This window comes from Trachymyrmex cornetzi, unplaced genomic scaffold, assembly GCF_001594075.2.
Source record: "Trachymyrmex cornetzi isolate Tcor2-1 unplaced genomic scaffold, Tcor1.1 scaffold227, whole genome shotgun sequence".
In the NCBI taxonomy this organism is placed as follows: domain Eukaryota; kingdom Metazoa; phylum Arthropoda; class Insecta; order Hymenoptera; family Formicidae; genus Trachymyrmex; species Trachymyrmex cornetzi.
This window is the reverse complement of record NW_017296923.1, coordinates 1306802-1333210: the sequence shown is the minus strand read 5'-3', so window position 1 is coordinate 1333210 and position 26409 is coordinate 1306802. Positions and strand designations below refer to the sequence as shown.

The 26409-nt window shown below is 32.8% G+C and overlaps 1 protein-coding gene across 10 annotated transcripts in view; it reads right to left on the bottom strand.

Annotated features, from left to right (window-relative positions):
• Nucleotides 1-26409, bottom strand: part of rg (A kinase anchor protein rugose) — a 389200-nt gene that overhangs the window by 85497 nt on the left and 277294 nt on the right. Inside the window, exons 3-36 of one of the 10 annotated variants that reach the window (XM_018506580.1) lie at nt 23184-23310; nt 22881-22981; nt 22646-22741; nt 21352-21473; nt 20451-20577; nt 20238-20357; nt 19998-20144; nt 19724-19831; nt 18900-19040; nt 18209-18354; nt 17909-18122; nt 15661-15913; nt 15430-15572; nt 15160-15350; nt 14941-15049; nt 14783-14864; nt 14396-14712; nt 14122-14340; nt 12145-13807; nt 11906-12071; nt 11669-11822; nt 11398-11577; nt 10314-10454; nt 10067-10174; nt 9800-9971; nt 7547-7915; nt 5978-6108; nt 4664-4774; nt 3581-3788; nt 2559-2912; nt 1202-1328; nt 1001-1109; nt 630-805; nt 266-540 (exon numbers count right to left, since the gene is read on the bottom strand). In XM_018506580.1, coding sequence (XP_018362082.1) covers nt 266-540; nt 630-805; nt 1001-1109; nt 1202-1328; nt 2559-2912; nt 3581-3788; nt 4664-4774; nt 5978-6108; nt 7547-7915; nt 9800-9971; nt 10067-10174; nt 10314-10454; nt 11398-11577; nt 11669-11822; nt 11906-12071; nt 12145-13807; nt 14122-14340; nt 14396-14712; nt 14783-14864; nt 14941-15049; nt 15160-15350; nt 15430-15572; nt 15661-15913; nt 17909-18122; nt 18209-18354; nt 18900-19040; nt 19724-19831; nt 19998-20144; nt 20238-20357; nt 20451-20577; nt 21352-21473; nt 22646-22741; nt 22881-22981; nt 23184-23310 — 7207 coding nt within the window. The remainder of the gene's footprint in view (nt 1-265; nt 541-629; nt 806-1000; nt 1110-1201; nt 1329-2558; nt 2913-3580; nt 3789-4663; nt 4775-5977; nt 6109-7546; nt 7916-9799; nt 9972-10066; nt 10175-10313; nt 10455-11397; nt 11578-11668; nt 11823-11905; nt 12072-12144; nt 13808-14121; nt 14341-14395; nt 14713-14782; nt 14865-14940; nt 15050-15159; nt 15351-15429; nt 15573-15660; nt 15914-17908; nt 18123-18208; nt 18355-18899; nt 19041-19723; nt 19832-19997; nt 20145-20237; nt 20358-20450; nt 20578-21351; nt 21474-22645; nt 22742-22880; nt 22982-23183; nt 23311-26409) is intronic. The other 9 variants (XM_018506581.1, XM_018506582.1, XM_018506583.1 and 6 more) reach the window with 9 other exon arrangements.

Genomic DNA, 26409 nt, shown 5'->3' with positions numbered 1-26409 from the left:
GCGCTTACTTATCTGTGCTTCTTATTTTATTTTAAACTCATGCATACTATAAATTATCGGTAGCATGCTTGTTTTGTAATGTACGATGCATAGAAATTGGAAATTAAATGCAGAAAATTAAACTAACAGATGACAATTGACCGATACTTAAATAACGATTTCAACGAAATTGCGGCACGGGATTGACGAAAATAAAACCGGTTTGCGCGGTCAGTAATATGCCATTAAAATGTCGCGTCTCGTTTATCAGGCAACGCCGACCAACCTGTCAGGTCGTTGTCGAGATCCCTGTCGTCCGTCAACAATTCACTGTCATCCAGAAGATCCGCCGACTGCAATTGCTGTTGGTGTGCACGCGAGGCTGCGAGATGCGCGTGAAACTCTTCACGCGCTTGAAGTATCGCATCCTCGGGTGCACCGTGTTCTAGAGCCGCCTTGAGAGTAGCCTCGGGGTGGCTCGAGCCTAGTGGATTATGCACGAAACGCTTGCGTCTACGTGCATCATCCTCCCAAGCATCCAGTTTCCAGTATTCGGCCAATCTGTAAACAGCGATAACAAGCAAATAATATGATATATACAAAATACAATTATGTGCAATATAAAACCAATTTAAAACGTTTGCACTCACTTTGCAGCCATTGGATCCATGTATCCCCATGCGCCGTGCTTATTAGATAAAATATTTCTGACTTTCTCCAGAAGCCTGCTAGCGATAACATTATCACGTCTTCGTGCCGCAGTGATTAGATGATCGCACATGCGTTCTTCTTCCCGACGGTCCAATAGTGTTTGCGCGCATTGTGACTAAATATCAAGAAAAAAGTATGTATTATTAATATAATGTAATATAAATGTATTGTTAATGTATTTTTTATAACAATTTACTACAACAGGATTGTCGTATCGGTATTAGATGACTCGCGAAAACGATCTGGCGACAAAAACTGGTCGGTTCTATTTACAGGGCAATGAAATCGCCGGAAGAAATGCATGCAATACCTCAAAGTCAGCATGCTTCAGCACGTCATCCGCTCTCATCCTGTTTAAAATGAATTCTGCCTCGTTTGCGACTCTTACTATGTGATCCTTCATCGCGTGAGATAGCAGCCTGTGTAACGCAAGGAAGCATTTTCATGAAGGGAAACGAGAAAGTTTGATTTTGTTTTGTTTGCGCGCCTAGCTATATAATAAACGTCTTACCTTCCTTCGTTAATGAGCTCGATGAAAGCGAGACCTGCGTGCTTTTGCAGAGAGTTTTGCCATTCTTGAGAGCAGAGGAGCATAACCAATTCCACGACGGAGTTGCTGTTCTTAAATGTGGTTAAACCTGGCAAATTACAGACAGGGAATCGTTAAATGAACGAACGATAAACGGTGAATAACAATGACTGACAAACGGAAAAAACGAACAGTGTCCTACCAAGTGTCCTACGAACAGAGTTCTACCAAGACGGTATAGTGTATCGCGGATATTGTTAAAAATAAAGTACATCGATACGTTGCAAAACCATCAAACGCCACGTTCCTTGAATATAAAATCTGCGAGAATCATCGTAGTCTCTACGCGCATACTGAATACTAATGGTGAGCGATTACTTGGAATACGCTGGCCATCTTCTTAAAGCGAAATCATAAAGTGACTAATTTGAATACTCGGTGTGAAATACCAGAGATAGAAATACCATAAAAGTGACGAAAGTCCCGCCAAGTATGCCCATTTAAAAAGACTCTAAATTTTTATTTATCACGCGAGCATATCTAAATATACGATTTTAAATATTTTACACGTACAACATTGTTGAATTCTTATTTTTATGATCGCTATTTTATCTTTTAAAGCGCCCATAATACATCAATCTCGGAATATTTAATGACGAACATTGGTTTGTCATACACATGTTTACGAATTGAATAATAAATTTATTCAAAATAATGTACAACGTTTAGAAAAAAAGACGATAATAAGAGTATAAAATAATAAAAAATAGAGCATTCTGGCAATATGTTAAATATGCATATTTACAATAAACATTTTACCGCAATAAAATATAACGAAAAACAACAAAGAATAATTTTATTTATTATTTCGAAAAATATATCTATGTGTGAAACTATAATATGCTGAGTTTTAGTTCCTTAATTCTTCATTCTTTTTTATTCGTGGGCGTGATATATCTCGACATCGCTAAGAAAACATAGACTATACTACGACTGTTCTCCGTGTAATAAAGTCCAACGTGAAATATATCCTTTTTATTTATCGAGCCTCAAACATTCTATATCATATTACGCGCGCGTAAAATGTGGAATGTGAGAGCTGTGATTTCTTTTTACGGATTTCATAAGCGCGTACATAATGAAACTACGGTGTGTTTATAGCGTAATTTATATAGAGACTATTCTAAAATCACACACACACATACATATATATCAAATAATATTTGAAGAAAATGATACTCGAAAAGAAAATTTATCTTGGTTTGCTCGTAACATTTCCTTAATTCATATGCAACATGCAAACATCGAACATAGAAGAATGATTGTACGTTCGACGTACCCTTGCAACTCGTACCTTTTCCTTCCATTAACAACTCTTGACCATGGGAGCCAACAAGTGTTTTGGACAGGAAGGGAGCAAAATCCACCATGATCTCTCGAAGGAGGGGGCAAACCGAACCCAAAGCCATTTCCAGCTTTTGCGTGAGAGAGGCTTCGCGGGAAGGTGTTGGTACGGGTAAATGATCAACCAGACCTTTGATTGGCAATTCATCGGCCCTCGGGGATGCTGCGGTTACTACCAACCGATCAGGAACTCGCACCACAGAGATTTCCGCCGACGGTTTCTCCCCGCGTTCTGCGTTACCAAGCATTTCTTGTTCGAGAACGTTGCCTTCGCTGTCTTGCATGTCGCCTGTGTATTTTAGAATGTATCTTGCCTTACTTACCAAATAGCAAGAGGATTCTTCTAATGAGATTAATTATATTGAACAACAAATTTTGATCAACAATTTTGTTTCTCAACAAGCAATAAGTGTACCTCGCAGAACTTTTTATTAAAAAAGGATTATGCTCTCCAAAAAAATTCCATCACCTTTTCATTCTTAAAAATTCGTTTTCAATTTCATATGTAATAACTCAAATTTGTAATATAATTCTAAATTATATAATTAAAAATTTAAATATTTTTTTACAATAGATGAAAATAAATGTTAGGTATAAAGCTCCTTTTATATACAAGTTTAAATGATATATTAAAAAAATATAATTTATTGATAGGTAATATTTAATGTCAAAAAATTACACTGATTTACAAGCTTTCTGTTCCTCAACATTTGAATTGCGATTTTTGTGTATTTTACTAAAAAAGAAAAAAGTTATAAAAAACGAATTTAAATTTGTAATGTTTTTTAAAAATAAAAGTCTTTGATTTCTCAAAATCTGTAAGAACTTTTTACTTTCATTTTCTTTCTCAGCAACTAAAAACACATAAGAATCACTATTCGGATGTTGAGAAACAGAAATCTTATGAACTGTATTATGAATCACAAGTGATGGTACTACAGTTGATTTGACTCTTACCACGCGAGTGTGCAATATTGTGGATATTACGCGGGTCTTCTCTTGGATTTGTAATAGGCATCGTATCACCGTCTTCATTAAGATTTACATCTGTCCAGGCTTCTTCGGAAGAATTGTGCTTGTTTTCGTTGTCGGTGGTAACTTCAGAAGGACTCGGGTCCGCGGTGATATTGCTGCGATGTACTGTTTCCTCACTGGAGTCATTGCTCTGAGAGAAAGTCGATTAAAATAAAGGGAAGAATGAAACATTCGAATTTTTTTTCTACTTTAATTAAAATCAATCGTAAATTATTTAAAAAATATTGAGGCATTTGAAATAGAAAGAATTGATTAGAGATTCATAAAAAAAAAAAAAATCAAAGATTTATTTTTATAATAAAACAGAAATTATTTTTTAACCGATATGTAAACGACAATATTTAAAAGCGTTTTTATTTCTTCACATTGCTGAATTTTATTAGATTAACACGGAACTCCTTTTAATGTAAAACTATTCAGATATAACGTATTTCCAGGCCTAGGAATCTCACTACGATGCTGAAGTCAATTACTAATGAAAGTTTATAGCTATATTTTATTACAAAAACATTTCATAAGATAATTTCATTCAATCACACTTCATGATATACTCTCGCGTGCCATGTACTTACTTCATTACATGCAATTAATAGTACATCATTACTACGCAATCAACTAATATATTATAGAAAGAAAGAACCAAGCTTCTCATGTATTCAAGCTTCGTTAGCGAACTTGTTAATTCTAGTATAAGACAAAAGTTATACGCGTGTAAGGACCGCTATTTTACATTATAAAAATATTACATAAGCATCCAAAAAGATATGAATCAAGATATATATATATATATCGCTCTCTCTTTCTTGCACCCGTCAAATGGGCATTATTGTACCGTTGCGTATCCTCTCGCATTCTTTTTACGCGGAGTGAGAAAATTTAAAATAATTAAAAATACATTTATCTGATCGCTCCCAAAACACGACCGGTCGCGGCGACATAATTCGGGAATCGAGCTCCCGTCATCGTCCTCCACACATCCGGATCTGTACTCAAATTAAGTTTTACCTGCAGATTTCGTGGCAGTGGTTCGGACCTTGTAGAAGTGCCAAGCGTTGGTTCTGATGAGGTGTAATCCTCGAGAATAGTCCGCGGCCGAGGTACACCACTGTGACCTCCCTTCAGAACCAGTAGTTAGTACGCATAGCAATGCAAGCAGAGGAAGTTAACAATGAGAGAAATTCGAGAGTCAGAGTATCGCATGCTCGATAGAATTATAGATAAATACAGTGGTTTAACTTTCGGAAGTGCGATTACGTGTTTGAACTTCGCGGGTTGATAGGGGTTTTGCTCTGGTAATGCCGATTTTCCAAAGAGAATCCGTAATGAGATATAGATATTACGTGCGAGAGATAGTTACGAGAGATAGTTATGAGAAATCACAATTGAGCTAACGGTCGTTACGCTGGGACTACGTAGATGCAAGACATCAATCGATAAGTGAACACTACATGCTGGGCATTACAAGAGATCTTCAACTACGGCAGGTCTCGAAATCACGTAATTGTATTAGGAGGATCAACTATCGAATACTACACTTAAGGGTCGTAAAATAAGAACTGACAGACAATAAAAATATATCATAATCGTAAAATTGTGCTAATTTAAAATCAACATTTAAGGATGAATGTAAATTTACCTGGTCAAGAGTCTTAATACGTGTAAATCTAATGTAGCTACCTATGAACTGGTCTATCGTAATTATACAGTATATATTCAATATTTTGAAGTAAAAACTTTATAAGTCGTCATCGCAAGACGAATAATACACGTGATAAATTAGTGCAAAGCATTGTGCGATAGCACAAGTTATTTGGTCATTACTGCGGTGGATATCCCATAAGATCGTGCGTGATGGAAGAGTGCTAAAGTCTCGCTGCTGTGAATATTATTTGTAACTATCGAGCATAAAGAGAAAGATACTCAGGACAGTATTGGAAGAAATGGAGTTGAATTTTAGTTTAGAAAAAGATCCGCATATCGTACTCGCTACGTAGAGCTGTGTAAAGCGACAGATTGAAACATCGAATCATCGTGTCTACGTTCTTGATCTATCGAAATGCATGCAGTCTCAAGTAATACAAAATTGTTATAACTTTGTAAAACCATCTCGTTTTTATACCAATCAGACTATGTTGTCACTATCAGATTGCGTTTCATATGACGGACTTTACAAGATTTTTACCTGAGATTTTCAGTTCAATTTTTCTCGATGTTCACACTTCTTTCGAATTTGTTTGGTAGAGAACAAGTGTCCGTTGCACTTTTCAGATCGCATCGAAATTTTGGGTAAATTGCAACTTTTCCGCGAGACTAACTTACCTTAGTTGACGGTGGTCCAGATGATGTGACGTCATGATCGGCCAAAATTGAAGAATTGTTCTCGTCGACGATGATGACTTCATACTCGCCATCATCCTGAGAGCCAGATTGACTCATTATACCTCCGCTACCTGAGAACAGATGATTAAGATATGATATGAGAAATCGATAAATGTAAACATTTTCTTTTTGCTAAGCCAGTTGATATTCATATACATGCGTTCAACGATATTATGTAATTGAAAGATTTCATTTATATATTTATAAATAAAATTCACAGTTTGCCAATGTAAAAAATGTACAAGACCAATAGCTTACGAAATCCACAAGGTACATCAAAAACGAAAACACACAAAACATTCTTCTTTGTTTGTATTAGGTGTTAAACTTAATTCCTGCCGTTTTTTGTCTCCAAAATTAATTTGTTTCGAAGGGAAATAACTTAATCAAAGTATTATTAATAAAGTATTATTAATTAGTAATAAAGTAGAAAATGGAGGAAATTACTTTGATTAAGGTATTCATTCATCTTCCCTTCGAAATAAATCAATTTTGGAGACGAAAAACGGCAGGAATTAAGTTTAACACCTAATATTACGTAAAGGGTTGCGCAAAATTGCTGCAAAATAAATCATAGCACACAATAGACATTTCAATTCTTCAGTTACTCGAATCTTAAGAAACACAAGCTTTTATTATACTTAATTTTTTATGTGCATATATATATGTAGCATTTAATAGGATAGATTTAATTATATTAAAGATTTATGCTAATTTTCAGAGTAGCCAGTGTTCCTTAAATATATTTATCGAGTAATGAAAAGCATTACAGGTAATTATAAAATATAAATTACATAAAATGATAAAAATATACATCAAATTCGGGGACTATGGTATTTTGTTCAATAGCGAATTATTTGTCGAATAAATACGCATATTTTGTTTATGTCATATATCATATTGACTTTTAAGGGATGACATCTCCATTATGTTCATGCGTGTCTTGATTTGTATTAATAAAATATGATGCGTTTTATCGTCACTGAAATACCTACATATACCACATGCTGTAGAACAGAACAATTATTAAATTGATTTTTTACGCAACAATATGCTGTAAATTCGAAGTAACTGCTAGCCTTATATATAGCATGCAGTGCGAACCTGTTAAAAAATTATTAAATAAACAATATAATTAATAAATATTTGGTTTTAATAATAATATCATAAAAGTAAACAAAAAATTAAATCAGATTAGATATTTAATACATATAAATGAAATGTGAGAAGCGAAAGGAGAACGAACGAGTTAATTAAACAAACTTCCTTTTAGACTTGTCGATCGTAAAATGTATATTTTTTGAAGATAATTTAAATAATAAATGTTGTAGTGCAGAAAGAGCCGGTTGCATTGGTACAGCAAGAGAAACATCGAGAAAATTGTGTATAGATTCGTTGATATTGACAAGCGGGTCGTGCAAGTTAATGGATAAATAAGAATAATGCGAAATAAATCAGGCCAGAAGAACTTGGGCATTCCGTGAAACAACTTTCGGGTTTTCGAGTTACCTTGCAGACCGACACCGGAGTTTCTATGACAGAGATTTCGGGGCTGATCGATATGCTTTTGAAGCGTATGGTGGTGGTTGTTGTTATTGTGATGATGATAGTGGTGATGGCGATGATAGTTATGATTATTCGGATGATGATTGTAGTGATTATTGTGGTGATTAGGGAGATAATAATTAGAGGATGGCTGGCGATTAGAGTGCCTGGCAGCCGGTAGCGGGTGCTGGTGGTGGTGCTGGTTGATGTGATGGTTGGCATTGGCATTGACATTTGCATTGGCGTTAGGGTGAGATCCCGGGAGGAACTGTGGGTACACGTGGTGAGACCACTGTGGAAATAAGGGCCGCCCTCCTCCACCACCATTCCCATCTGCCGAGGAACCACATTTACCACGTTATCCGGTCGTGCGCAAACTTTTATCGCTCGCGATCCATAACATTTTTGATACTGTTCTTCACTCTATGCAATTGTGCTTAATAAAATTACGAATAAACAGTATAATTAACATCTGTTCATCTTGAAGCTCCCATTTTTGACGTTATGTTATAACAAATTATCAATATTCTCCCAAAAAAATTAATTATACAGTTCAATATATACACAGTAGTTGCTTATTTTGACAGTTTAAAAACAATTATCACTAAAAACTTATTTGAAATTCCTTATATATATATATATGTATGTGTATATAAATACTTATTACAGCAAACTTGCTTTTGTTATGTACATTAAAAAATTACAAAAAAAAACATTTAAAAACCTATTAAGTATTTATTTAACATTCATAGAGTGAAATTCAGTAAATAACATTTTAAATTATTATTTTAAATATGTATTATTTCTTAAAAATTGCTAATAATTTTTAATTAATAATTTTTATTTCTAATTGTAACGTAATATAAATTTTAACAAAGAAAAATTAAAATAATGATGAAAGTAATAATATTATTATTTTCATCATAATAATGTGTAATTACATCAATATAATAATGTTTACAACGATTCAAAGTTCTATATCAATGTTTGTAATATGTTATCAGTAACAATTGGAGTATTACATTCTAAAAGAACTTATTTCACACAATCGTGTAACAGTCAATGATATTTGTTTTTCTTTAATTTTCCACATAAAGAAATTCCACATCCAAGAGAATACAACAACAATAAGTATAATGACGTAAGTATATTCGTAACGCAAAAAAGGTGCAAACACATTCGGCAAACATCAAAACTCTCACTGTCAGATACATATAAAATGTTTACTTCATACAGTGCAATAACACATGCTTTCTACTTGGTGTCATGTGCTGTTGTCTTACAAGTTGCAGCTACATCGTTTGGTGCACAGTGTTGAACATATTAGCTACATATCTGTACATATATGCAATTTATAACATTCATCATATTTCATTCATTTACAACATTACTGTGACAGAAAATCTTTTAGCCAGTTAATCTGCGAAACTTAATGAAAATTGTATAATTTCACAGAAGCGACGTATGTACCAATGTTCATTAAAAAATTTTGAGAAAAATATAAATTTAATTTTATCTAAACAGTAAGCAGATAACATATCTTTACAAGATATACATTGTAAGTTTCTCGTTTAGACAATTCATATAGCTGCAGTCATGCTGTAATACCAAAATTATCAATTAATTTATAAATTGAATTAGATTTATTTATATATTATAACTTTTAAAACGAAATATAAGAGAATATATATCTGACATGTAAGAGTTTTGAGTAAACAGATAAATTCTTAAAAATTTTTAATTTTTTAAGGGAAGTGTTAATATTCAACGTGCAAATAATAACATTAAAATTAATGCATTTTCCTTTTACAATTTTTTAATAATTTCTTCCGTAATAAAGGATATAATCTAATAATCACAATCATAAATATTAAATTTTAAATTATATAGAAAAGTATAAAAGTATTATGTTATCAATATGGAATAACATTATTCTTTGTATTATCATTTTTATAAGTTCTTTGCAGAGTGCATACCCAGTAATAATAATTTAAATACTCCGAAAAAAAACAACTTTTTATAAAATTGCTGTACATAGTATTTTATAGTATATTTTATATTATTTGTAAATTGTAAGATAATATTTAATATTACTCTCACCCATTAATTAAAAACATCTTCAATGAATTTTGTGTATTGATATTTATACAGATTATTTTTTGAATTAGTGTTAGTACTGTTAGTGATCGGTTAGTAAATAAGATACGGGGATCTCACCTGAAGGACTACCTGGCCTGAGACCGGCACCATTTGTCTGTATTGTTTGCACTGGACTTGGTGGGCGCTGCGATATTGGCGGTTCCAATATGTCGCGATATTTGGAGACCATCAACACAGAGATGAAGTAAACTATAGCAAGGGACAGAAACTGTGCCTGCTTGGTTTCTTCCTGAAATTAACGTGTACGTGACTTAGTTTTCTTACCTTATACATACATACGATCATTTTACTTAATCGTTGCTATATGAAATATCGGATACTTACAACATCTCTGTATATCACAGCTCTCAAACGATTTACGTCCATGTCTTGCAGCAATTTCTCAGGATCCTTCACAGGACTTAACTGATGCGTGAGATTGTCCACGATGTTCTATAAATAAAGAATATTTTGATACAATATGTAATACTATTAACTACACTTTTTTAACAAATGGAAATTAAAGGGATAAATATAATGTGTTTATCGCATCTATTAATGATGCTATAATCATTAAAATGATAAAACGTACCTTAGGCGATGTCTGAGCCCCGCGTATAAGCGATTGTATATGCTGTGATTTATTACTAGAACCAATCTGCCGACCTAACATGCTGTACGATCTGCCACGTTCTTTACACTCTAAGCAGTTTCTAACGGCACATGTACAGACCTATAGAAGCAGTTTATTAGGTAAATACAACAAAAGATGTTGTGTGAATGTACATATTAAATTTCTAACTGGGGCATATGTTAGAAGCTAAAACATGTTAGAATTGAGAATGAAAAACATTTGTACAAAGCTAAGAATATTTGAATTAATTGTACTTTTTAGAGACTACAATTATAAATATGTTACATTTAATTAATTGTGAACTTACTCGTCAATTTTTCGTATCAAATACTCATAGATAAAACATTCAATTTTCTTTACATTATAAGTCTTTAGAAAGCTATAATCATTTGTCAAAAAATGTTATAATTTACATCACTCAAAAGAGTGAATATAAATTAAAATTTTTTTTAATTAAAATTTTTTATTCGCATAAATATATAGATTTATAAATTCATATAAATTTAATTCATTACATTTCGCTATATTTTGTATTTTTAAAGTGTAATCTGTACTGTACAATCTGACATGTGCATGCCACAAGTATTATGTATATGTATATATTTTCACTAAAATAAACATAAAGATATAATTACTATGGCAATTGCAATTTTTCATTCGCGGATCACTAAACCACATCATTCGTCGATTATTAAGTCGCAATTTAGATATTTCTATAGGGGAATTTTCTTCAAAATTAATTGCACATGTAACATTGTGTAAAGCAAAACTTAAAAAAATACTTGATATCGACATAAACTTTTACAAGTTTCTTTCTATACTGAACTTGGTATATTATAAATTCTATACTCCGTCAAGTGCATACAAACACACATTGTGCACTAATATTTAATATATTTTCCTAAATTGACAAATGATTTGTTAAAATTAGTTAGCCATATAAATTGTATAATAATACAAAAATAACTATATCTAACTATTCTAACGAAGTTTATCATTTCATTCTGTATCCATAAAATACCTTATGCACAGTAATACAAACCAGTCGTAAACATTGTCGCAATATGCCACCGCTCGACATGTTTTTCTCGGCTTCCAGTTCTCCAAAGTTTAACGAACTGGCGAATATAAGTACGTCGGCCATGTTGACTAGTCTTTGCAAAAAAGAAACTGCCACTTCGATTGGCATCCCCTGAGTTGGCTCGATTACATCCAGTTCATTCTAAAATGCAATAAAATGTTGATTAAAAATTAAGATCGAAAAAATATCACTTTTTCTTCTTTAATCGAGTATACCAGAACAGTTTACGCACATTTGGCGAAGTGGCCGACGCTAATAAGGGCAGTAAACCGCCACAAGCTATTATAAGATTGTCGGCTAACTGCGAAATTAGATGAACAGTATTCACCACGAAAATCGCGTTCTCACTGCTGTTTACAAAATCCAATACCGACTTCGTTGAGTGACTGTAATACAAAACTTATCGTAGAATATTCCGACACAATTGATATATCGTTAACATACATGTGTGCAGCATTGTATATCCTACCTTCTCCATACTTGAATATCTGTTTCCAAAGAGAATAACACGTCCGACAGTAGTCGTTGGTGTATGTATGACCATTTAAATTCCGGTATTCTGAATGGAGGTCGTGTCGGGCCTGGACTAAACATTGGCCGTGTAGACGGATTTCCTTGCTTTGATCTTTTGGCTTCTGCGATAAAAAGAATATGTAAAAATATAGACGCACTTTTATTAATACGGCACGGATTAATTTTGTAACTCACCGAAATGATTAGGATCCACCTGCGTGGACGTAGAGGCACTCCTTGGTCGTTTTTGGGGCGACGATGTCTTTCGTAAGGGTACAGGCAAGGAGGGTGGCTCGTGACCGTTATCGTCCGCGATCGTTTCCGAGGTGACGATCGGCAGGCTGGATCTGCGGTGGGTATCTACGTGATCTGGAGTTAAGTCATTCAATAACGCATTGTCCCTGGCAACCACATTAGAACTAACGATTTGAGGCACACCGTCGGATAAACTTTTAGTTGCATCACAGACCGTAGATATTGTTGGGATTTGCTGCTTAGGATTTGGCACTTGCGTCATATTATCTACAGAACTTTGAACGTCGCTATTACTACAAACACTATCTGTAACTTCTATCTCGTCAGTCGTCACCGGAACGTCTGACTTATTATCACTTACGCTAGTAGAAATAGTGGACGGCTCCCTTGAGTGTTTCTCGTTTACCTTCGCGTCTTCGTTATCATTAATAACAGCACTTTTGTCCTCCGTTAAAGAATCCACAGCGCGTTCATCACTACTTAACGCACTATTCACTATTACGGGCTCCACCTTCTCGCTTCCTAGATCTACCGCCTTCTCCGCGCAAGCCTCACCGCTTTCTACTATGCTAGTTGAGCAATTAGGATTTTTTACAGTTTCCCCTGCGTCGTTCTCACCAGTCTCAGTGGTAATGTCCCTGTCTTCGGAAATATCCTTCTTCTCGACAGTCTCATCGTCGTTTTTCTCACCTTCGGACGTTCTGCTTTTTATCTCGCTCGAGATTTCTTGATTCTCAGTTGGCGTCAAGTACGCCTCTGATGTATCGCTATCAATTATCTCGCGGTCGTTCTCCAATTGGAGTTTCTCGATAACTTTAACCGTTAGCGGTTCTCGCGTTTCGTCAGAAGGGACAATTGGCACGATATCTTCTTCAGTGTCGGCGTCGGCTTTTGAAGCAACAGAGTCAGCCACATTTTCGATTACTGTTGCAGTTTTGTCGGAATCTTCAGTGTTGGTAGGCGTATTACTGTCGTCGGTCGTAACGTTATTCTCTTCGACAGACTTGACAATCTCCTCCTTCACTTCCTTGTCCTCAACCGGCAGATTATCAATTTTATCCACTGTTGCGGAAATCGTGTCGAGAATATTTGTATCTGTCACAGTTTCCTTCGAGTTTTTCGATTCAACAGCTGTCACTTCCGTGGTTTCCTTAATCTGTTCGGTTGAAGAGGATTCGGTAACAGCAACAGATTGTTTCTCAAGAACTGTGTCTTCCTCCTTTTTCAAAGTGTCTTGAACTATCATCGAGTCGGGACTGGAACTCTCGATTTTGTGCACCTCGCTGTAGAAGTCACTGGAGCTCTCAATCGATATCACTTCGCTGGTTTCTTGCGTAGTTGGCAACGAGACGGCTTCGCTGTTCGCTTCTTCAAGGATCGTCGGTGTCTCCGTGTGAGTCTCACGCGCGGTAGTTGGTGTTTCTGGTTTATCGCTCAATCGCGAGTCCAATGACACCACCTCACACGATTGCAGCGTGTCCAAGGTTTCGCTGCGCGATTTCACGATGGCCGGACTACCGTCGCTTTCGGTATTGTCTATTGAATTAAGATCGCAGCTGCAGGATTCTTCTAATCGATCATTTGCCTCGGATGAATCAAACTCCTGCATTACAAGATATTATTGAGAGCAATAAATAAATAATTATTTTTGAATGCATCATCTTAAATTGGCAAAAAACATTGAACCACAAAGCCATATACAATATAAAAAAAATTGTAAGGGGCACAAAATGAAGGAAAGATAATTAGATGACGCACAACATGTCATACTATTTAATTATCCAATTTTTAGACTTTAATTAATTTTATAATAGTTACGTACTAATTTTATTAAAAATAAATATATAAACAAAATTGTGTGTGACATTTCATACGCCACTCTGTGTACGCATTAAATTTTATTAATTTTTACATTACTTTGTAATTTCTTTCCATATGTTGTATCTCATGATTTTGATTTCCCCACACCGCTGGTCTATTGTATCCGTTGCTACCGGAATGCTGTTGATCCCATCCGGAAATTGTGCTGATCGGCCTCTGCTGTCTTAGCTCAGGATCCGTAATGTTATCGGATCTCTGTCGCTCGTAATGCTCGTACATTTGGGCAAACTGAAGCTTGAATTCCTCATACGATACCTGCATATATCAAAAGTATTAGAATCCTTTCTTAAGCGATATCTCGCGAACTTACCTTAGAGTGTACGATAGCCAGCGTATCAACCCAAACACGCCAACCACCGTATTCATGCTTGATAGCGTGATGAAGAAGCATGCGAAATAAGGAATACACCATATCTGATATCTTCTGTTCCTCGGTGTTCTTGGGATGGATATAAGCCATAGCAATAAGCCACTCCTGCCACACAGACATTTGCAAAACTGTTCGACGATTCTCCCGGTTATTATTACAGAGCAACGTCATGTCTGACAGGAATAGTTTCTTTACTTCTAGCAGTTGCTCCGTTTGCTTTGATTGTCGAATTAATGTCGCCACTACTTTTAGAATCACTGAAAGAGATATTGGTAGATTAATATACAAGAAACGTTTGGTTTATTTATCTACAGATTTTCAGCTTACTCGGATTTTCTAAACGGTAGTGAGATTCAGGTTCAGGATGTCTGGCATACAATATTTGTTGACTGATATGCTCAGTCATAATCTAGAATTAAACATTTAAAATAAAAATTTAATTTATTTAATAAACAAATATTATTTTAAAGATAAAATATACGTACCTCGTATAAAACATTGTATGTCGGCAATGAGAGTGTTTCCTCGTTCAACAAGAGTCTTTCAGCTAATAACGTGTACAGATTATGTGGGCTCATGACGTCGTATTTTCGTCTATGTGTACACATTAAATAATATTATATTAGTATCTTTTCTAAAGATTTTAATTTTTAAATATTTTAATATATCTGTATGATAGATAAATTATCTGTATGAAGAATTACTTATGTGTACTGCGGCTGAGGAAGAATCCTAGCAGTTTTAACGCTTGCAAACGTATCAACTGGCTTTCAGCTGCCAAAAGCTTGAAAATCGTTCGTACTCCTTGTTTCGCATCGAATGCGGGTACCATCGATGACGGATGTTCCGACATCAAAGATATCAGCATTTGTAAAACATCGTGTAAATTTTCATCCTAAAAATGATTAGAAAATAAAAAAAAATATTCTTAACAAATAATTATTCTACATTATTACATTGTTATTTAAGATTACCTCGTGCATTGTCGTCAAATAATTAAGTATGCTCTGTAATTCGTCGTCTTTTACACCGTTACCGATCATTATCAATTGTTTTAAAAATAATAAAATGTATGAACGAATTGTAAGAATATCTTTCTGTTGCGGTCGCGGACCATCTATCACAAAAATAAATTAACGTGTAAGACTTTACATTTTAAAAGTTCAGGATGAATTTGCATTAACTGATTAAGTATGGTAACGTACCGAGTCCTTTCGGTGTTATTCCACTTTTGGCGCGAGGATTAGCTACCCAGTAATAGTATTTGAGTGTGTGCACAGTTTGCAAAACCGTCGATACGCGTCTCACATTGGAATAAATTTGCGTGTCGCTAAGAAATTCTGTAGCCAGGTACGAGTAAAGCCGTGTTTGTACTGGCGCTGGTGTGTATATCCACAGAGCGGGATTAAAAAGAACGTGATCCAGTAGCTGCCATGTTAGGAATGAAAAATAAAACAACTACATCACCATGGATCTGCCTGTTCTTCGGACACACCAATCTAGCCGACTTTTATATTTCTCTGAGCCACATATATGCCATTGATTTTATTTGCATTAATGTATGTAATCCATACAATTTAATCATTTAGAGTTTATTTATAAATATGTACATATAAATATGTTAAATTTTTTTATTATATTTCGATTTATATTTTGATTTCAATTTTGATGAATTATTTATGTAAATACAACGTAAAAAATATAATCATTAAAATATTATTGGATACATATTTAAATTATAATGAAAAAATAATTCTCTATGGGCGGTATTCATAGTATATTGTTTTTTAAGACCATCTTAAGTAATGTTTTAAGATGTTAATACAGTTCTCTGATTGGTTCATGACATCTTAAGACTGTACTTAAGACGGTTTTAAATATAAGATCCAATCCAACTATGATTACCGGGCTATATGTGTGAAGAAAAAAATAATATACAAATATCAAACACGAGTTATTGAGCTTACGGAAATGATTGGAATTGATGGTAGATAAAGTGCAGATAGTATTGCTGTTACGAGCAACAATAATTAGTGATTTAGATGAATATAAAATATAGTGCAAATAGATATTCGTGCATTTATATCAATTGGAAAAAACTCGAGGAATAGTATCGAAACTTAAATTTAGGATGTATAATACATATATGTATTCTGAAAATCGGAAAATGCTATATGGTTCAATTAATTGCATAAATATTATTTAACATAATTATTTTGTATTGCAAAAGATGAGTTATCAAGGAATGCATCGATTTTGTGTATTAATAATGTATTAATATTATATTATATTAATATTAAACTGCAAACAAATTAATCATATATTAAATGTATGATTAGTATTTAATTAAGTAATATAATTAATTATGCCATTGGGACAACCTGTGACAATAAAAAATAATATACCATGTGATAGGATTTTGATGACAGTGCATATTTAAAGATAGAAATAACATAACTTTTCATGATGTAGCAGAGATAGACGAAGATTCTTAGCGTCGCAAAATAAGAATTATGAATTTTGATGTAAAAGCGACATTACGAACAAAATACTTTGCGTAGCCACTTCTTTTAAATCAGGAAGCTCAAAAGTCGGTAGATTACATGCGATCCGAAGTTTAAATAGCACAATAATTAATTGAAAAAGGCGAATAGGCATGCTCGTAACGGGATTATTGAAGAGCCTTTAACAAAATCTCAATAGTACGGAAATGCATACCAAACACATACATTAATATATATGTAGGATATTTGCAAACATTTTGATAGGAGCAATTGCGATGAAAGCGTGGAAGCTATTACATTACATAGCAGAGATGATAACGTAAATTGAAGGAATAGGATACATCGATATTAACATTTTAATGAAATTAAACCAAATTGAATACAATCCATGCATATAGGGGTAAACAAAATCATCTGAAGACGAAAAGGTATAGCTAGATGTGCATGGATGAAGAGTTTTTAGTTACGAAAAACTCAATCAACAACTAATATTATTAAACACATAATCCTCTTTCCCTACTATTTATCAAATAAATATTATGATGTGACTAAATCTGTTTTATCTACAATGATTAATAATTTCGTTTTTTCTGTTAATAATTTTCTAGCCTATTTTCAAATCATTTATAAAAATTATTTTGCTTAATTTTTATATTGTAGGGATTATCATTTTTACTATAATTTTTCTAAATCTAATATATAAGCATCTTACACTATCATCAGCTAAGATAATTGCAATTTGAATCAAATATAATATATTAAAATTATAATTTAAAAAATGTAATATATATTTATATATTTTCTATATCTTCTTTAGTTAAATTATATCAAACAACGGTAAAATGCAATTATCTTAACCGTATATCACTATAAATATATCGTTGTATTTATCATATATTGAAACGTCTAATAAATATTAACAAATAATAATTTGTTAATAGATCGGTACCTGTTTCAATAATAAATCGCTGTTTGCGCTAAGACAAGTCACTAAATGTTTCGTAAGCTCCAAAAAGGATGCAAGAACTTCCGTCGTGAGATGATCTCGACTGGCTTTCTGTAGCATAAAACTTATTACCAAAAATCCTCTGTTTTGTACCATATGTTGCTGAACGGTTTGAGAACTCTCCACCAAGTCGCAAATAAACCCGAGCAATTTCGAACTGAAAAATGATGTCGATGGTTCTTGTAAATTCCTTCTATTTAAATGCACGACTTTCCAAATCGGTAACTATTAATAAAGCTTTACCATAATGTGGGATCGCGCTTAATGTCGTTCGGCGCTATGCAGTCATAAGGCATATCCAGCTGGGAGAATAATGGGAACAGTACTTGAATACCACCTATCGAGTTTAACGTGCTGTGAATAGAATGTGTTATAATTGCCTTGACATCCTGAAAATCGAAACACAAAAATTTCTTACCTATTTTATACATTTGTTTTATGCATATTTATAATTTATTCTACATCACTGCTAAAAAAGTGACAGAAAGTGACACAAATAAAAAAACTAGCAATTTTTAAATAATTAAAGAAAATCAACCTGCCTAAAAACTAACATATTTTGTGAAAAAATAACGTAGATATTTGTCGATACATTGCTTAAATGAAAAAAAACGTCACAATTTTGATAAGAGATAAAATATACAAAATCCTATACTAAGATTTAGTGCTTGATTTTTGACCTTTTGAAAATTCATAGAATAGTTTTTCAAATAATATATTATAATTAAAAGTCTAACATTTAAAAAGTGAAATTGTCCTAAATATTATTCCAATTCAGAAATAATATTTAAAAAATGCTCTGCTGAAAAGTTGCTAATTTTGAGATGTGTCACTTTTCTATCAATACGGCGATATGTTGTTTAAAATAAAAGTAAATAAAAAGCGTATGTAATTTTGTATGTCTAATATTAAATCTCTATTGAATAAATTATACCTGTAGCATGAGGGCGTGTGGTGTATGTACAAAATAAGAGACATTGCCTTTCGGTGCGCTCTGTAGACAAAGCTGCGAATCTGTCGCTACTGGATTGTACATGAACACAATTGCATTCGATAATTTTCCGTCGTAAAGTACCTGGAATATTACATGTAAAGTAATAAATTAATAATAAATCTTTTGCGCAGAAAATTGTCAATACTTATTGTAATTTACAATATATTTATGCTATAACATAAGTGCATTACATTAAAATATACTGCATTACATTATTCAATCTTACCAGAATGTAAACATCTTGGATACTAACTACATAATATAAATAAATACACAGAAACCACATACTCGAAAGCAATAATTCAATACTACTCCATAATTATACTGCTACTTACTACTAATTAGAAGATACCGATTAGCATCAAACGAAATCGTATAACAAAATTATACGATATATAATGTATAATGTATGTAAAGATGCTTACAGCAAAAGTACTTTGCACATTACTAAATTCGTTCTGCAATATCTGTTCACTAAGAAAGATAGGCATTCCAGTAAAGAAAGAAATAATAATAAAAAAATAAAATAAACATAAAAATAGATGCATTATTAATATAATAAATGTAAGATTCATAGTCATAGATAAATCGACTTTTCCAAAACAAATATCAAACGAATTGATAAACTTATCAACCGCAGTGGCCATCAAGAAAACCAGTGATTGTAATTGGGTAATTACCTTAGATGAACTCGAACGCAATAACAGAATAATTAACAAAATACAAATCATACGTTAACGGCAAAATAAAATCAAAATGCTTACAATTTGCATACTTTGGTCCACCATGCTCGTAGAGAGATCCTGCTCACTCACCCTTTTATGATTGTCGGGCAGATTCAGGTAGCACTCATTGTCGAAACGAAACTGGCTCTGCGCGTGGATCGTAAAAGCGATGATGAATATTCGTTCACAAATATAAAGTAGAAAATATCAGCGTTTGATTAACGATTCATACATGTATATCTATAGCACGTAGCAACGGTAAAAAATAGAGTGACAGATAGAGAGAGAAAGAGAGAGAGATGTTATAGCGTACCTTATATCCCGGCCCCAATCTATGCATTGCGCATATCTGATGCGTTGTCAACGCTTCGCTGAATAAATATATTGCACTCATTTGTCCGCAAAACACGCGCTCTTCGTCCAGTTCGGGGGTTGCTCCAATGTAACATTTGTCAAAAGGCTGTAAAATGACGTTACCATTTTTTTTTTTCTTTAAATCATCATTGGCGAAAGAAAATTATTGATATAAAATATATTTGCGGACAACACTCACGTCATTCGTCGAAACGTGCCATGTCATTTCTGTACTCGACGCCAACTGGCCATTGACCAAACACTTAATTTCACTTTTTGTCCACCTATTGTATATATACACTATCGCGACCATATACCACTGCAAAAAAAAACAAAAATATTTTTCTCGTATAGCATATCAAAATTGTCGGTGCACACTGATATAAATCAATGTAAATATTTAATAGTATACCTTTCGTGGCTGAAATTCGTATTTGACACAATGTTGGAAGCCCTTGCCTTTTATTTTCATTGAAGTCAGGACTAAGCAGTTGCCTACGAAATGTGCAGAGTATCCTACTCCTTTGCTTGTTTTAAAGCTAAAACAATAAAAGAGCAATGTTACTTTAATAAAACTGTCTCATTAGACCTCTTACATGTGCTTATATTTCTATCAATTTATTTCAATATACGAAGACATGATTATTATAAGAACAAATAGTGAAAATTATGTATATAAAATAATCAAAATTATTTCTGTAAACAAATAAAATTAAAATAAAATGCAAGACAATTTAAAATAAAAATATAACAATTTATTTACAGATTTTCAGTACATTAAAATTTTCTTAAAATGATGTCAATTGAGCATCATACTATTAAATTGCTTGTCAGTTTAATCTGTGATATTACTACTGTAGTTTGACTGCGTTTTTAAGTCCGAAAAATCAATTCGGTGCTCGGTTCAAATGACTACATATAAATTCACATGAAAATATTTAAGCACCTAAGATCTAACTTCGACCGTTATAGGCATTATCCCTTGCTTGTTACGTATTTACATTATATGATCTTAAATAATCGTTTATTACTATATAAATATTATTTTTGTTGCAAATGTATGCTGACAGAATTACGCTTAATAAGTTCAATCGGAATTTCTGAGTGCTTTCCTCGAAGTTTTCGAAAATTTATCCCTCATCTTTTGTCCCTTATCCCTCATCCCTTCGTACTTCGTCCCTTGTCTCTCACCCCGTCCCTTGTTCCCCATCCTCCGTCACCTCAACCCTCAACCCTCGTCCCTCGTTCTTTAAGGCTACCGCTCTACCTGGAGAGAGTACTTTCGTAAGGGTACTTGATGTGAAAGCACTTACCAATAGAGGTACGGTTTTTCTCGTTCGATATTAACAGAGTTGATGGGATCTAGACGGAACCATGTGGTAAAGGTAAATCCATTCTCGTGCGGCCACTTTGCAAGCGGCGGCAAAACAATTGCCTGTAGGAGACAAGATACGATGAAAATATTTTATGTAATTTCAGCGAAATATCATAATATTAAATACAATATTCATTATTTAATTTATTTTCAATTTTTTGTGATATTCCATTATTTTATCTCGTTTTTACGATATTCGATGCATAAGTAAAATGGATAATAATATAAAACAATGTTAGTAATGCACAATGGAAGTTACGCTATCTCCATTTTAGTTTGAGTTTCCATTTTCTTGAAATGATTATTGCAAATATTACTTTATCTTATCTCCATTAACAGAATATGCAATATTCATTACGTTTCATGTATTAAGCTTTTTCAACTCTCTATCTCCAACAAGCTTTTCAAAAAATTGTAGCAAACTCAGAATTGCATATAATTTGACATAATTTAATTAATAATTATGCAAAGGCTGTTTTACGGAGCGTTATAATATTAGTACGAAGCAAAAAGCAAAATTATAACGATGCTAGTTATTGATATATGTTTAACTACGGCTCTATAATATGCACGTTTTTTCAATAATATCATTAATTTAAAATGTGTAAATATGCAAGAAATATATAATTAATATAAAATGAAGATACAAAAAAAAGAAGAAAAAAAAGTCATTATATATTGTTGCTCGACGTTATTAGCACGGTATATCTTATAACAAGTAGGGCAGCTTATAACTTTAGTTTGCAAACTTCATTAAGATTACTAATCCAAACTATGTCAAGTACTATTTTTGAAATAATTAGAGAGGAAATTAATATCTAGATAACAAAAATCTTAAAGTTTATTGCTTCTTATTAACCAAATTTGTCTTATCTATAAATACTCTTTCTTTTTTTTCATATGGACTAAATTAGATAACTATATTATACATAATATGATATTAAATATAATAAATGTTTGAGTTGTATTAAATCTAATATTGAAATCAAAACACTCAATGTGTTACAATGAGCATGTATTGATTGAACGTATATTCGCATAATAATAACGTTCAGGAAAGTTTCTTAGCGTGATTGATTTCGAAAATGTAAGCTGGTAGCAGAATCTTGCGACGCAGGGTAAATTCTTTTATCGGAACTTTGATCGAGTTTAGAATCGAACGATGTCCTCTGGGACGTCGTAAAGTAAGAAGTATCTGTTCTAAGGTAAAGATGAACAAGAAAAGAACTTACCGACCCCTTCTTGCCGGGAAAACTGAAAAACACGTCTGGCCCATTTCGTTGCGGCATTTGGCGGAGGACGTTTAATAGTTTCGCCGAATGCCGTGGCTATAAAATGTAAATGCTACTTTAGTAATCTTGTTGTTAGTGTAATGTATTCATTTAATATATCTATTGAACACATTCTTGCAATAATTATTTATCCAAATTTTCATTTCATCTACAAATAAATCTTAAGAATTCTTACCCACTTTCCTTTAACGGATTTCATAGCACCGAACAAAAGCTTCAATTCTTTCACCGTTATGCTATAGCTCGCTAGCACTCCCAGCATATCGATTAACAAATCTGTTACAGTATACAAAACCATTTAAAAAAGATATATTAAAAAATTTTTAATTAGTTATAATAAAAAAAAGTAACAAGTTTTCTATGTCGTGATATGTAATTAATATCAATGTGTATGATATTACAGATTTTTGCCATATTAGAAAATTAAATTATTTCTAAATCAGTGATAATATAATGCTCGTTGGAAATGTTTACTTACCGGCAACAACAGTTTCCGCACGAGATAATCGATGCAGAACATGTTCTATGAGACTCACATCCGTACATGCTTGTAAATTTCTAACGCTTTTTCTCAGAATCGCAATAAAGACGCTCCATATTTCAGCCTGAAACAAAAATATCGCACGTTTATCAATTATTTGCATTTATGAAAGAATTAGTAATATATAAAACACACGGTATAATATCTTCTTATTCAATAGAAAAATACATCTTTATTCTATACTTAATAGTGTCAAAATATAAATATGTACAAAATGTTCTTGAGTATGTTATAATATTTTTATATCATATTATACAAATACAGAACATAAATATGTGACAAAAATTTATTTAAGATTGTTAAGAATAACTGGATAATTCAACCGAGCAAACTCAACAATTTGATTCGAATGGAATTTTATTATGCGTAATTACCTACATTATCATCATAAATCGTCTGCTAAAGCCATATAATAGTCAGATGATTGAAAAATATTAATTTATTAATTAATGAATTAATATTTTTCAATCATCTGACTATTATATTAAAAACATTCCACGCGCTTATTAATATTCGCTTGTTTGCTAAAAATACGCTTCTATTAAAAACATTAGCGTTATCAAAAGAAATTTTATTAGCTTTAATTTTTAATTTCCCCTTTCTGTTAAAAATTATATACATAACAAATAAGAATTATATTTAAATTTATATATTACTTGTGAAATATAAAAGGAAATTAATTAAAAACATATTTAAGAATTTCCTTCTATGTTCTCAAATATTCAAAATATCTTCCAGGCGTTTTATATTCAATATATTCAATTTGTCGAAATAAGTTAAAATTACATTTAAATTTATACCAATATTTTACGTACATGCTATAGAAATGGCACATCTTTTAACATAAATAAATTTCTATTATCTAGTATTTTTATTAGTTCATTTTATTAACTTTTCAGTTTAATATTATTCATTCGGTACGATCCGATTCAATTAATCAAATTGTCTCAACATAGAAAGAAAATCCAGTAATGTCTTTGTTATAGATAATGGCTTGCCAATTACGTCCAAGCAAAAACTACTTGGAGAGGTTCTCAAGTGGAGTAGTAGTGGTTTTACTTTACGCAGCGAATAAAGGATGGCTTAATAAAACCGCAAGCTCACCCTATGAAGAAGAAATTAATGCTCTAAAGAGGTTTTTTGTAAACCATCGCGAATAATTCACTTGGTCATTCCAAACAAAGCAATATGGGAGATTCCTGTCCATGGAAAGTGTCATTTAATATAGTCAAATAACTATTTCCAGCTATAATAGAAAACTGAGACTAACGTAAGTTCAAGTCACACACAAGATATTAACATAGTTTACTATATAGTAACTATTTCAATATGCAGCCGACGCTGTCTGGCGAGAGTGTTTATATGGCGGAGATCAACTTCCGATGGCTTTGCAGCAGTTCATCCTCAAATTATTATACTCCTGGATAGCCGGACGACCGCGCACAACCGACGCGACGCGAACGCAGACCGTGTACCCGCGTAATCCCCTACTGATATGCAAGGTAGGCCACGAAGCGAGATAACTACGGGTGCGGGGTAACCGCCGAATAGCGGAGAAATCCCGAAAATGCCGCTGGAATTCCCCCAGTCGGAATTTCGGCCTCGCGGGCCGGAGTTTTAGCGAAGAGAAGTTATGGGCATTCGGATAATTCCGGAGTAATGATCTCGCGGCTATACACCTTGTCGGTTTACTACATCGAAGTTGTGGATGAATCTGCCCAGCGTGAACAAAAAAGTGACAGAAAGAGGCAGGAGAGAACGAGAGAAAGAGAAAGAGAGAGAGAGAGAGAGGGGGGGGGGCGAAGGATAGAGAGAAAGTACTGAGTAATGTCGTAGAAGCTTTCAGCTGTCGCTCGACCGTGATAAATTGCTCTGAATCGCTAGAGCAATGGTTAGTCAAGTTGATCTTCGAGTTAGATATCGCGTCTTCACGCTAAAGACGATAGATGCTGCTTATCTCTCCTCTTAGATGTTGGCACTTGGAGTGTCAAAAGTACAACCGAATTTACAACTATGAATATTAAGCATAAATAAGTGAAAAGGGCCATATTCGGTTAAAGTAAGTCGTAGTGCCTAATAATAATATATAATATTTTTGTTTGCTTGAACAAGTTGATTGAATTGGAAATTGTAAAATTTATGCAAAAGTATTATTAGGCACCAAGACCCTCTTTGACCAAATATGACTTTTTTTACTCACATGTATTGAATTTTTCGACCTATTTTCATTTAACATCGTTTACAAATACACATTATTTAATATCGGTTTTATATTATGTCAATTTTTCGGAATGTAAATACATTAAGAATAAACGAACAAAAAACTTCTAATTATATTCTGATTATATGTCTGAATTAGAATTATAATAGATTTAACCAGAAAATTCTAATTTGTTCAATTTTAATCTGAATTCCAATTAATGCAACTCTTTTCAGTGTAAGTAATCGTAATCGCTTAATTACTTATACAATCCATAAAATGATTTGCTTTCAACAAGGCTTTCAAGATTAGTTAAAATTTGGGAAACATGATTATACCGAGAAAAAAATGAAAGTTATTGTCGATACTTTCACTAAGGCTTGGTTTTTCATTATCTGGTTAATTTATAGTTAAATTTAACTTAATATTTTATCCAATAGGCTTCATCTATGATGTCATAGGTGAAGCTTATTTGATAAAATATCAGAAGCTTAATCACAAGTTAACCATATAATGAAAAACCAGACCTAAGGAATGTATTAAATAATGTGATTATAGTCAGAGGATCATAGTGAAAGAAAATGCGAAGTCGAAAATATTCATAATCATATTCATTCAAATATATTCATTCAAACTGAAAAAAAAAGGTTTATTTATTCCCCAATATAAAAAATATATTCATATTCGTGTTCATATTCATTATTCATTTATTTTTTCGAATATTGAATACATCGGACATACTGCTTGGAAAAAAATTGCATTAATCACGTACACATATTTTTTTCTTAATTTAATTCTCCATACATTATTTATATTTTTATATGCGATAAGAATAAAAATAAATTAAAGCGTAAAACATATGCAAAATTCTCTATAGTCGCTTTTTCTCTTGTTAGAAACAAAAGTCTGGAATTTTTCTCCTTTTTATATCGGCGAATATTTTTCTTTATTACAATTTTTCTT